Genomic DNA, 13,850 nt, shown 5'->3' with positions numbered 1-13,850 from the left:
CACACATGAATTTAACTGTTCTTCACCGATTAAAAAAAAAATATATATATTTTTTTTTTTGCTGCTGAACTTAGATGGTTTAAAAGGGCCTCGTACCCTGACGAGCTTAAATCTTTAAAATCAGCCTGACCGGGCTGTACATGTAAACCATTTTAGACTTTGTTTTCATGTTCAAATACAGTATATGAAGTTCTTGCACCTTGTGTCCACAAGTGGGCGCAAAAGGACGTTTTTAAAGACATGAGTTAGGCTACGTCACAGGGAATTTCCAGTAAGGAAGTTAAGCTGTCTATTCAAACGTCGCGTTGATCTTGGCATGATTTACTGTGATCATTCGCGACAAGCTATTAAAATCGATTGATCGATCGATGTGCCTTTTAACCTCAGTGGGCCTTCAGCATATCCATGTCTAGCAGACGCAACAATCATCCTGAATAAGGAAACTACCTTGAACTGACTGTCTATGAGCTTACATCAGTTTACTTCAGAGCAACATGGAGAAATAAGCTGTAACAAATAAGAAAACTTGACTCGGAATCCCAGATCCCAGCTGTTTGATGTTGATCCTGAACCTCGAATATCTGTCAGGAAAGGTAAGCACCCTCGTAGATCCAGCCATGCTTGTTGTCTTGGAGTTGCCCATGTTGCCATCTAAAGGTTGTTGTGATACTTTGTATCAAGTGCTGCTGAACTTCCTACTTCTGCCTCAGAGGCCAAATGCACATTTCAGCTATCAAGGACTATTGATAAACTGGTTTGGGTGAGTACGAACAACTCATGGTGCACATTAATGTGTTTTTGATAGAAGTTGGCCAGGATTCGGCAGTAGAAAGTTTGAGATAAGTGACTGTTATGTGTTGTGCTGGCCGTGTGTCAAAATCTATCAATAAAATATATTTGGGTATCAAGCCGCGCTCGGACCGAACATCCGGAGTTGATCGGAATAGAAGTCGAATTCGAAAAGCCATTCTGATGTTCCAAACGCGCGAGATCTAGTTTTTAATTAGCGGGGATCTATTAGAGTCTGTTGTCACTCAATGTGTGAGACGTCGAGATGTGTGGTAGTGGTTGGGATTTTGATTCATTCCAATAACGCTAATAATGTTCTGAAACTAAAATGATTAGTTCACTGATTCGTTCTGTTACCGACTCTGCAGGTCACAACGCCAGTAGGGGGCGAGACAATTGAGATTTGCTTTGCCATGAGTGATTCACTTGATCTTTCACTCAACCGATACAAATGACAACAAAACAGATTTGCATTTTCATCCATCACAACTGCTATGTAACTTTTTTTGTTATTATAAAAAAGACAAAAATAATTATCTTAATTGTATATGGTTGGTCATCAGTCATTTAACACGTTTAGAGTCGCCATGAAATGGAAGTTGCGGTAGTCTTTTCTTCCCTATTGTGACATACATCTAAGGGAAACGGCCAGGGTTGCCAGGTTTTCACAACAAAACCCGCCCAATTGCTACTCAAAACTAGCCCATTCGCGTTTCAGGGGGAGTCCCCCAGTAAAAAAACACGTTCTGGGGGGGTAAAATCTGTGTTTTTTGGCGACTTTCCTCTGGTAAAATTTGCATTCCAGGGGATACATCTCATGTTATTTGGGGTTGCTTCAACCCGCGGCAACAGTGTTAAAGTAGCCCAATTCCGAAGGAGAACCGCAGACTTGGCAACACTGAAAAGGGCTTCTCGAACAAGAAAAAAAAAATGTAGTAGGGCGGGACTTGATTTTGTCCATTGAGATTATTCCATAAAAGTTAAGAATTGTCCATTTTGATTTAATGGTGACTTAACGCGTTTGCAGCCTTCTTGCAGGACACAAACAAACTAAAGACTTTTGTTCAGTCAGTCAGCACATTTTCATTCACAAACAAGGTGAAACAACATGTCTAGCTTAGTGCCACTTTGAGTCTTGTTCAGATTCAAAATGGACTGATTCAGAAAAAGGCAATTTTTTACGTGCTATCCACCTGTTTTTTTCAACGCAGAAGTAAGGTGTTTTCTGTGAATGTTTGAGACTTCCAAATTATTAGCCGCTATAGGAAAATAACGGGAATAATATCAAAGTGCAGTAAAATGTAAAACTGCGCTACAAACCAGTGTGTTTATAATTAAGAAAATACATTAAAATAATACGGTAAGAAATACCAGTTTGCAATATCAAGCAGCATAACGAGCTGTTTTGTACAGCTAAAAAATAACTGGAAGCGAATGACACCGGAAGCCAGACACATTACAATTACAAATGTCCGCACCCACTCTTACCTGAAAATTAAGATGGTCTTAGTCTTTGAAGACAGGAATGCAACTTTAAAAAGGGGTAACTTCAGGTAATGAAAATGTGAGTCAGTGTATGAAAGTGAAGGAGAATGATTCACTGAAGTTTCATTTAAAAAAAAAAATCCCTATAGATTTGCTAATGAATTAAGCACCACTGTGACAGTGTGACCAATGCAAAATTAGCGTCATATTTTCTATATTATATTTTCAGTGTTTTACTACTTTTGGACATTAGACTATTTTCTAAATATGAATCATGAATTAATTTGTTTTACTTTTCTCCTTAGGAATCATGGCTGGAGAGGACCCATACCATACAGGGGTGAGGAAATGTTTTCTTCACTGTCAAAACTCTCCATTCTCCATTCAAAACTTATTTTAATTAGGAATCTGACATTTTTCTGAATATTTTGTCTGTTGTAAGACCAGAAAGTAAATAGGCTCAGTTTTGATTTCATGTTACCTTTAAGCTACTGTTGCTACCTGCTAATTTATTTATGAAGATCTTTATTGTCATAAAGACCACATAGATAGCAGACAGTGGACAGGGAGCATGAAGCTCATGCCTTATAATTACCTTCACAAGGTAAACATAGACCTCAGAGCTCTTTTGTAACAGATGTATGTCTTTGAAAGCATATAAGCCTGATAGTAAATGATTAAATTTGAAACAGGACATATTAATTTCTGTAAATACCACAGCATCGCACAGGAAGTGTCTCTTAGAAAGCTGAGGAGGTTTTCCTTCTTCCTGCCTGCTGTGGTTGCTATTTCACCCTTAACACAGCAGCAAATTAAGACAGAGACTAGTTTTATTCATTTTTGTATCCGCATTTGTCTTGTCTGTCTGTCTACACTGACTTCATGCATCTTACACCTGTGCTAATAATTTGACACATAACTGTGTCCTTGTGCAACACTGAAAACACCCTCATGAAGTCATGAAGCTCTTTCTAAAGTGCTTTGTTGCTCAAGTTAAATTTGAAGCATTTACAAAGGTCATAATTTCTTGCATAATTTATGATGTTTATTTTCTGAATAAGGCTATATTTCGAAAAAGACTTGTATATTCTCTACACTACAGTATATATAGAAAACAGCATATGTGATTTATTATGCTGAGTGTATTTTTAGTAATTCTAAAATTATGGCTTTTAATGTGATTGATATGTTTACATGGCACATACATAATCTGGATATGACCAAATTCTAAATATATGAAATAATAGGAATATTCTTGTGCATATAAACCTAGTCAATGTGTCTCATTGTTTTTGTTTTTTTAGTTCATGGAACAAATTGAGTTCAGTAATGAGACAATGTGGATGAACATGGACCCGACATATCCGGTCATTCACAACAATAATGTTATGAGGACAGGTAAGAGTTTCCTTTGAGTTTGAGTTTCCTTTGACTTGTCGTTCAATCAAGGTCTTAAAGGGTTAGTTCACCCAAAAATGAAAATAATGTCATTTATTATTCACCCTCATGTCGTTCTACACCCGTAAGACCTTCGTTCATCTTCGGAACACAAATTGAGATATTTTTGATGAAATCCGATGGCTCAGTGAGGCCTCTATTCCCAGCAATGATACTTCCTCTCTCAGGATCCATAAAGGTATTAAAAACATTTAAATAAGTTCATGTGAGTACGATGGTTCTACCTTAATATTATAAAGCGACGAGAATATTTTTTTGTGCGCCAAAAAAACAAAATAACGACTTTTCAGAGCTTTAAGAATCGAATCAGTGGTTCAGAGCGCCAAAGTCACGTGATTTCAGCAGTTTGGCGGTTTGATACGCGATCCGAATCACTGATTCGATTCATAAAGCTCCGAAGCTTCATGAAGCAGTGTTTTGAAATCGGCCATCACTAGATATTGTTAAAAACTTTTTTTGTGCTCCAAAAAAAAAAAAAAAAAATTCTCGTGGCTTTATAATTTTAAGGTAGAACCACTGTACGCACATGAACTGATTTAAATATGTTTTTAGTACCATTATGGATCTTGAGAGAGGAAGTACCATTGCTGGCAATGCAGACCTCACTGAGCCATCAGATTTCATCAAAAATATCTTAATTTGTGTTCAGAAGATGAACAAAGGTCTTACGGGTGTGGAACGACATGAGGGTGAGTAATAAATGACATTATTTTCATTTTTGGTTGAACTAACCCTTTAAATTCACCATGAAACTGAAGTTGTGATAATCTTTTTCCCCCTGTTGTGACACATATCTGAGTGAAATGGCTTCTTGAACCAGAAAAAAATGTAGGGGAGGACTTGATTTTGTCTATGGGGAATTGATTGGATGGTTGTGGTTTGCTATTTCTGTGATGTCATGTGAGTGACAGGTTACCCCGTCCTCTCGCCAGTAAGAATGTCATCAGAGAAGAGAAGAGATGTCGCTGCAAGAGAGGGGGGAAGTTATTTTGATTAAGGATTACAAGGGTGCATGAATTTAGAAAAATAGTGATGTGCACAGATAAATCATTTATAATAAATACGGCAAAATTCCATAAAACAATAAGAATTGTCAAATTTGATTTCATGATGACTTTAATAATGACATTTACTGAACTTTGCAGAATTGATGCAGTAACACTAGCCCTCATTTCCCTTTTTTCTTCTTGCTCTATTCCTTCCTCAAGAAAACAGTATCCTGCACCCTGAGGTCTAAATCCAATAAACTGCACAGTGTAGCATTGTGATATTTTAGAGAAGTGCAGTTACACTTAAGATCCCAGGAACATCTCCTAGGTTCAGTGATGTCACACGCCATTTGTGTATTATGTGGGTTGGCGCTACAGGAGCAGATCTATTTTTTCCCGCACTTTTCACTTCCTCATTGGATTGCCGAGACACGACTGAAAACCATGAACAGCTCTTCACTGTCATGTGGTTACATGAGAAACCTGCTCTGAGATAAGTGCAGTTTTGGGGCTGCCACTTTTTGACACGCTCTCTCGATCTACCTGAGCATGCTTGTACAGCTCAGAAGAAATCTATACAGTTTTAGTTAAAAATGTACTTTCAGTTTTGAATGAAAGACTATCGAAAAGGTGTGTCAATACAATGAAAGTCCATTGTTTTGGACCCTATTTACTTATTTACCCTATTTACTTATTGTATAAGCAAAAACATTTCAGAATTTCTCCACAAAGCACAACAAGCGTATCTGTGAGAACACTCATTTTAACAACATACATACTGGGTCATTTGACTGCACATCGCATTTTTGACATTATTGATACTGCTTGCAATCATAATGCTACAGACCGGTCTATGGGACATAAATTCAACATATAAATAACACTTTTTTTAAATAGCCCACTTAAAGGGATAGTTCACCCAAAAATTAAAATTATTCCATGATTTACTCACTCTCAAGCCATCCTAGGTGTATGTGACTATCTTCTTTTAAATGAACACAACCGGAGATATATTTAAAAATGTCCTTAGTCCTCCAATGTTTATAATGGTTGTGAATGGCTGCCTATATTTTGAAGACAAGAAAAATGCATCCATCCATAAAAAAAATGAATCCATACAACTCCAGGGGGTTAATAAAGGCCTTCTGAAGTGACTAAGGATATTTTTAAATATATCTCTGGTTGCGTTTGTCTGAAAGAAGATAGTCACATACAGTTGCAAGAAAAAGTATGTGAACCACTTGCAGAATCTGTGAAAATGTTAATAATTTTAACAAAATAAGGGAGATAATACAAAATGCATGTTATTTTTTATTTAGTACTGTCCTGAGTAAGATATTTTACATAAAAGATGTTTACATATAATCCACAAGACAAAAAAAATTTATTAAAATAACCCCATTCATAAGTATGTGAACCATTGATTCTTAATACTGTGTGTGGTTACCTGGATGGTCTACGGCTGTTTTTTTGTTTTGTGATGGTTGTTCATGAGTCCCTTGTTTGTCCTGAGCAGTTAAACTGAGCTCTGTTCTTCAGAAAAAATCTTCAGGTCCTGCAGATTCTTCAGATTTCAAGCATTTTTTGCATATTTGAACCCTTTCCAGCAGTGACTGAATGATTTTGAGATCTGTCTTTTCACACTGAGGACAACTGAGGGACTCAAACACAACTTTTAAAAAAGGTTCAAACATTCACTGATGCTCCAGGAAAAAAACATGATGCATTAATAGACGGGGGGTGAAAACATTTGGAATTTGAAGATCAAGGTAAATTGTATTTAATTTGTCTTCCGGGAAACATGCAAGTATTTTCTGTTGCTTCCGAAGGGCAGTAATAAAAGAAAAAAAATGATATTCAAGCGAAATAAGAAAAATTTGGACCTCTTCATCCTGTTCAAAAGTTTTCACCCCCTGACTCTTAATGCATCGTGTTTCCTTCTGAAGCATCAGTGAATGTTTGAACCTTTTTTAATAGTTGTGTTTCAGTCCCTCAGTTGTCCTCCATGTGAAAAGATGGATCTCAAAATCATTCATTCACTGTTGTAAAGGGTTCAAATAGGCAAAAGATGACTGAAGAATTTTTGGGACCTGGAGATTTTTTCTGAAAAACAAAGCTCAGTTTAACTGCTCAGGACAAACAAGGGACTCATGAACAACCATCACAAAACAAAAAAACAGTCGTAGATCATCCAGGTAACCACACACAGTATTAAGAATCAATGGTTCACAAACTTTTGAACTGGGTCATTTTAATAAATACAGCTATTTTTTTGTCTTATGGATTATATGTAAACATCTTTTATGTAAAATATCTTACTCAGGACAGTACTAAATATAAAATAACATGCATTTTGTATGATCTCTCTTATTTTGTTAAAATTTTGCGTATTTTCACTGATTCTGCAAGTGGTTCACATACTTTTTCTTGCAACTGTACACCTAGGATGGCTTGAGAGTGGGTAAATCATGGGATAATTTTCATTTTTGGGTGAACTATCCCTTTAAAATGTGTATTACAAATAAATTACTAAATGCTAATAACGAATAAATGTAAATGAACAAAAATTTGCGTTGCATTTACAATCCTTTGAAAACGGGGTGCTCCAGTACCCCTATTTCCCACACCCCTGAATGACATGAATTTTCATTTTTGGATGACCTATTCCTTTAAGATTAATGAGCTTTGAAGTCTTTAGATTTGCCTTAAAGTCACCATAAAATCAAAATGGACAATTCTTGTTTTTTTTATGGAATATTGACGTGTATAATACAAATGAGTTATCCATGCACATAATTCTTTAATCAAAATACCCCCGCCCCCTTCTTGCAGCGACATCTTTTCTCTGATGACATATTTACTGGTGTGAGAGCGGGACAACCTGCCACTCACATGACATCAGAGCAATAGCAAACCACAACCATCCAGACAATTCCCCATAGACAAAATCAAGTCCCACCCTACAATTTTTCTTGTTCAAGAAGCTGTTTCACTCAGATATGTCACAACAGGAAAGAAAAGTCTATCGCAGCTTCTATTACGTGCCGACTTTAAGTTTCAACTGGTGGGGTTATCATGGGGGGCATCACATTAACAGCAAGAAAGCGACCACCAGCATTATTTATTTTCACTGAGAGTCAGTAATTAGAGGTGATATGAACAACAGAGAGTGAAGCCAGTGCAGTGGCACGATGTGGCAAATACCAGTGGAAATGCAGATAGTGATACAGTTGGCTTGTGGTCATGTAGGTATACCAACTTAAAGGGCACCTATTTTGCCCCTTTTTACAAGATATAAAATAAGTCTCTGATGTCCCAAGAGTGTGTATGTGAAGTTTAAGCTCAAAATACCCCATAGATAATTTTTTATAGCATGTTAAAATGGCCAGTTTTGGGGAGTGAGCAAAAACATGCTGTTTTTGTGTGTGTACCTTTAATTGCAAATGAGCTGCTGCTCCCGGCCCACTTTCAAGAAGAGGGCGGAGCTTCAAGGCTCATGCAATAAAAAACAAGACAATCTCAAGCACTGCAAAATTAAAGCTGCTCAAGCGCGGAGAAAATGGCGGACAGCGTACAACTCGCTGAGGGTGGAAACTATGGTAATACAAGACTGTCAGTCAGCGTCTGTGGGCGGGGCCTGAGCAGTGTGACATCACACTGCTCAGAGAATCAAAATGGCATGTCTAATGAGACAGCTTTGATTTAATGGGGATTTTAAAAAAGGAGTGGGAGGATTTTTATCATTGTAGGGTGGTTGTGTTCACACACTTCCAACACACATTTATGTCCAAACACCATGTAAAAGTGGATTTTCCATAATAGGTGCCCTTTAACTTGAAGTCAACTGAGTTGCTTCAAGCTTACTACTTTGTTTTGAGATAGTGTGTTCTGTTGTCAGTGTGACAATTGAATAATGTATTTCTATTTAGAGGTTAGTGCGCCTGTGGTTTTGACATCTGCTTTAGCTTTGATGGGTAATGTCAGAGGGGTAATGTTGGAAATATGATGTACATTATGTCATATCTAACCAAATAAATTACTTGCCCCTGTTATGTTAACATTTATAAACATTTATAGATCTAGGTCATTCCATAATGGAGGACACATTAAATTTGGGCTCTAAGAAGTTAAATTCTGCAGATTTGGCAGCTGATTGATTTAGCTACGCTTCACCAAGGATGTGGTCTTTAGTCCTTGTAGTGCACAGGAAGAGGAAGAGGCTTGCACTTCTGTGGAAACACGTGGTACGACGAGAGCTCTGGCCTTGAAATATCTGCAGAACACCAGCCTCTCAGCAAATGTTTTGATATGCTTGATGGCCAGATAGTCTGCATGATAAGATTTAGGGCTGTGCGATATGACGATATCGTTACCACGAAATAAAATGTCTATCGTTAGAGATTTTGCTATATCGTATAAATCGTAGTATGTAAATATATTGCACTATTGACATTTCAGAATGATGAAATGCATGAATGAGAATATAAAGAGCGGGACGTGCTTGATGTTAAAAGAGTTATAAGCGCAGTATCCTGAAAAGGAACTCTGTGCAGCGCTCGTGCTGACTGGCTAATTTGCTTGAGTTTTTAAGCGGTTTAAAAACAAGAGGTTTTAAACCGTTTGAGTGCAATTAGCAGCGAAAGACAACTAATTTCAGCATATGCTTGCACTCTCTGAGAGACCAGCGCTGTCTAAGAGACGCGCGACATGAAGCTGCTGCTTATAGAGCGCGTGAGGACTGAACTGAGTACTTTTTGACGCCTAATTGGGCTTGAACGGGTAAATAGTGTACACATACCTATGTGCCAAAGTGAGCACGTATTTTCAAGTGAACAGAGCCATTTATGTCTTAAGTCAAGGCACAGTTGAGAAAGAAATAGCTCGAGTTAATGGATCGGTGCAGTCAGTCTTAAAGGGACAGTATCCAAATTTACCTGCTGTCAATGCTAATTAAACAACAAAAAAGAGAGAGAATCTCTCACTGCTTGTTTTTGTAACTTTAATAAGAATAAATGTATATTTAATTTACACAGTAAAGACTATGCATTGTTTTTTTTATACCTTTGATTACTTTATACATTTTCTAGTGCTTGAAGTGTTTTTCATTTAGGTCTATTTCGTCTTTGTTCTATTGTAGTTTGTTTTCTTTGCTCTTTCCTTATCGCAGTTTATTTGTCTTCAGTAAGCTTGAGAGTTTTTTAGGCTAGTATTAATTTTCATCAATTGATGATAATTATGAAATTTCAATGATATTGAAAATTTTGATACCATAAAAATCTTATTTAAAGCAAAAATAACTATATCGTGATATATATCATTATCGTGATATAAAATTACTCATATCGTGATATAAGATTTTGGTCATATCGCCCAGCCCTAATAAGATTGAATTCTAATCCTCCTTTTTCCCACACCTGGTTGAATTAAATTGCTTTTGGGTCCTTTCAGCTAGTCATGTCTGCTTTTATTGCTGTTTGCACTGCAGTGTGACATTGACATTATCAGTGTTGGGGAAAGTTACTTTTAAAGGGGTGGTTCATTATGATTTCACTTTTTTAACTTTAGTTAGTGTGTAATGTTGCTGTTAGAGCACAAACAACATCGGCAAAGTTCCGATGCTCAAAGTTTAATGCAAAGCGAGATATTTTCTTTTAAAGAATTCTCTGTTTAAGGACTACAATTAACGGCAGGTAGGGACTACAACAAGCTTCTTCCCGGGTTGGTGACATCACTAACCCTAAAATTTACATAAACCCTGCCCCCGAGAACACGCAACAAAGGGGTGAGGCCATGTTATTGCAATACAGTACGTAACACAAATGCAATAGCATGTCATAAAAGCAAGATGACAACTGTAATTAAACTAAACTATACCTGTTCTGTCTTCATGCAGCATATATTCTCTGGCTCTGTAGGATCTTACAACAGTTCCCACATGAGCGATTTATAGATTATCATGACAGACTATGCTAATCAATGACTTTAAGATATCCCACATCAGCTACATAAATTAAACAACTAACCGTTCAGAAACATCCTGTTGGATTCTACATGTTATCACTTCTTCTTGAGTCTCTCCATCATTGTCGTTTGAACATAAAAGGCTGAAGAGTTTCTGACATTTTCAGTGAGTCTGCGTGAGGTAATCAGCACTGCTAACAGGAGCTCTTGAAACCCCACCCTCTGCTTAGCAGCAGCAGCTCATTTGCATTTAAAGGGACACACACAAAAACGGAGCGTTTTTGCTCACCCTCAAAAAGTGACACATTTAACATGCTATAACAAATTATCTGTGGGGTATTTTGTAGGGGTGTAAGAAAATATCGATACACGTAAATATCGCAATATTATGTTTGGCGATACTGTATCGATTCTCAAAAACACTATCGATATTTATTTATTTATTTATTTATTTATTTATTTACATCCAAGATTCGTGGCTTTGTGTACTGTATAATCCAAACCGCTAGATGTCAGCGTTATCTCAGAACGTAAACTGACGTGGAGACGGAGAAGCTCAAGGTGCATCGCTAACGTTAGCATTAGCAAACCCAGCTCACAAGACGATAGAATTATTCCGCTCCCGCGGTATACAGAGCTGAGGTGTGGACTCCTTTTGGCTTCAACTATAAAGAAACCACTAAGGAGATCGACAAGAGTCAGTTTTTTGCAAAATAGGCCATGTTAAAATCTCGGGAAACGCATTGAATCTGAGAGCTCACTAATATCCCGACGCCATCAGTAACAAAATAAACACACAACAAAAATGACAGCGGTGACAGCATAAAGAAAGCATCTGATCATAGCGATGTGGATATGTTTGCACCAGCTCTGCAGTTCAGCACTTCGGTGAAGGCACGTTTATTTAAATAGCGCTTTATACATAGACCGCTTTAAAGCAAGCAACTTTACAGTATTAAATATAAAACAAACAGACATTCAGTCATGAAATGGACATACACTTTTTGTTGTTAAAACGTTTAGAAATTAAAAACTGCTATACTGTAAACTTACACCTAAAGAATCCTGCCATCACTTTACTATTTTCCCTTAAATTGTACAAAATAGTGATTAGTGATATAAATGCAGATGATACTGTATTGATTAAATAAAATAAAGTTGTTTGACAGGTTTTATGCAGGTTTTATGGTGGTGTGTTCTTTATGACAGTTTTTTTTCTAAAATTAGATCCTCTTTCTAAAAAAACAAGAAATGTCGCAATATATCGCCTTTCTTACAGTATCGCAATATATCACAATATGTCGTATCGTAACCCCTGTATTGTGATACGTATTGAATCGCCAAATTCTTGGCAATACACAGCCCTAGTATTTTGAGCTAAAACTTCACATACACACTCTGGGGACATCAGAGACTTATTTTACATCTTGTAAAAATGGCATTATACCACCACTTTAAAAGTAATGCGTTACATTATTACTCCATAAAAAAGTAACTAATTGTGTTACCTAGTTTCTTTTTATGGAAAAGAGAGCTGTCAGTCAATACATGGGAAAACAAAGTAACTTGCATTACTTATTTGAAAAAGTAACTCAGATATTTTGCTGTAAATTTAAAAGTAATGCGTTACTTTACTAGCTACTTGAAAAAAGTAATCTGATTACGTACCTCCTGTTACTTGTAATGTGTTATCCCCAACACTGGACATTATAAGCCAAATTTTTTAGAGAAAAACCACAAACAGTTCTCAGCAGCAGTTTTCTCTGATAGTTTTAAATTGGCATTCAAAAGTTTAGGGGTCAAGAAAAACAGTAATATTATGAAATAATATTATAATTTTTATGTTTAATGTTTTAAAATGTAATTTATTCTTTGTATGGCAAAGCTAAATTTTTTGCAGCCATTACTCCTGTCTTCAGTGTCACACGATCCTTTAGAAATCATTCTAATATGCTGATTTGGTGCTCAAGAAACATTCCTTATTATTATCAATGTTGAAAACAGTTGTGCTGATTAATATTTTGTGGAAACCGTGACACATCTTTTTCATATTCTATTCTGTAAGGAATAGAATGTTCGCAAGAACCTTTTGTAACATTCTTTACTAGGGCTGCTCGATTATGGGAAAAAATCATAATCACAATTATTTTTGTTCAATATTGAAATCACGATTATTTAACAGTATTATTAGTCGGTGATATGATCAAAGTCTTATTTCATGATAAGGGTAATTTTAAATATCAGCGAAATTTCACAATTATTGACACTTCAGCCAAAACTAATACTAGGTTAACTAATGTAAGAAAACATTCCTTAAAAGTAAACAGTCAGCAATACAATAAGAACAACAACAAAAAACTGATTACAAACAAAACAGACAAAAATACAACAGAACGAAAATACTAAATTAAATAAACTGTGTTTAAGTTTTTCAGGGAGATGTGGTATTCAGACAAGTAATAGCCTACAGTGAAAAAATGTAATAATCACATGTACAATAACACTGCATATAACATTGCATAGTCTTACTGTGTATATATTAATCATTATTAAAGCTAATTAAGTTATTCAGTCAAGATAACAGAGTGATTTTCCTTTGCCATTTGTTGTTTGATTATCATGACAGACAGCAGCAGTAATATTAGGCTGCTGTCACTTTAAGGGCTAATGCACAGATCCAAAATACTGATGCACATGTGTTTTCTTTTTCAACTGTGTAGGTTTAAGACATAACCCGCCATGTTTACGTGAATATGTTTAGGCACAGCCTAATCGCACAGCCCTATTCTTTACTGTCACTTTTGATCAATTTAATGTGCCCTTGCTGAATAAAAGTATTTTTTTTTTTTTTTTTTTTTTTTTCAAAAACAATTTTACTAACCCCAAACTTTTGAATGGTAGTTTATGCAACTGTCTAAATAAATCACAGAATCTGCAATAATAACTTATGCAAACATGACAAATTGGTTCACCCAAAAATGAAAATTGTCAACATTTACTCACCCTTAAGTTGTTCCAAACCTGCATAAATTTCTTTTTTCTGCTGAACACAAAAGGAGATATTTTGAAGAATATGGGCAGCCAAACAGTTGATTCAGTTGATGACATCCATAGTATTTTTTTCTTTTCTTTTCTTTTTTTTTCTTTTTCTTCCCATGCTATGGAAGT

The 13,850-nt window shown here is 36.1% G+C and overlaps 1 protein-coding gene across 2 annotated transcripts in view; it reads left to right on the top strand.

Annotated features, from left to right (window-relative positions):
* The first annotated feature begins 259 nt into the window (after positions 1 to 259).
* nfkb1 (nuclear factor of kappa light polypeptide gene enhancer in B-cells 1) overlaps positions 260 to 13,850 on the top strand; it is a 47,505-nt gene continuing 33,914 nt past the window's right edge. Inside the window, exons 1-4 of one of the 2 annotated variants that reach the window (XM_051918333.1) lie at positions 260 to 593; positions 682 to 760; positions 2,580 to 2,614; positions 3,579 to 3,672. In XM_051918333.1, the coding sequence (XP_051774293.1) occupies positions 2,585 to 2,614; positions 3,579 to 3,672 (124 nt within the window). In that variant the 5' untranslated portion in view covers positions 260 to 593; positions 682 to 760; positions 2,580 to 2,584. The remainder of the gene's footprint in view (positions 594 to 681; positions 761 to 2,579; positions 2,615 to 3,578; positions 3,673 to 13,850) is intronic. The other variant, XM_051918332.1, reaches the window with a different exon arrangement.

Source organism: Ctenopharyngodon idella, chromosome 14 (genome assembly GCF_019924925.1).
Source record: "Ctenopharyngodon idella isolate HZGC_01 chromosome 14, HZGC01, whole genome shotgun sequence".
NCBI classification, from domain to species: Eukaryota; Metazoa; Chordata; class Actinopteri; order Cypriniformes; family Xenocyprididae; genus Ctenopharyngodon; species Ctenopharyngodon idella.
Note: the sequence above shows the minus strand (reverse complement) of the source record. Positions and strands in the feature narration are given on the sequence as shown.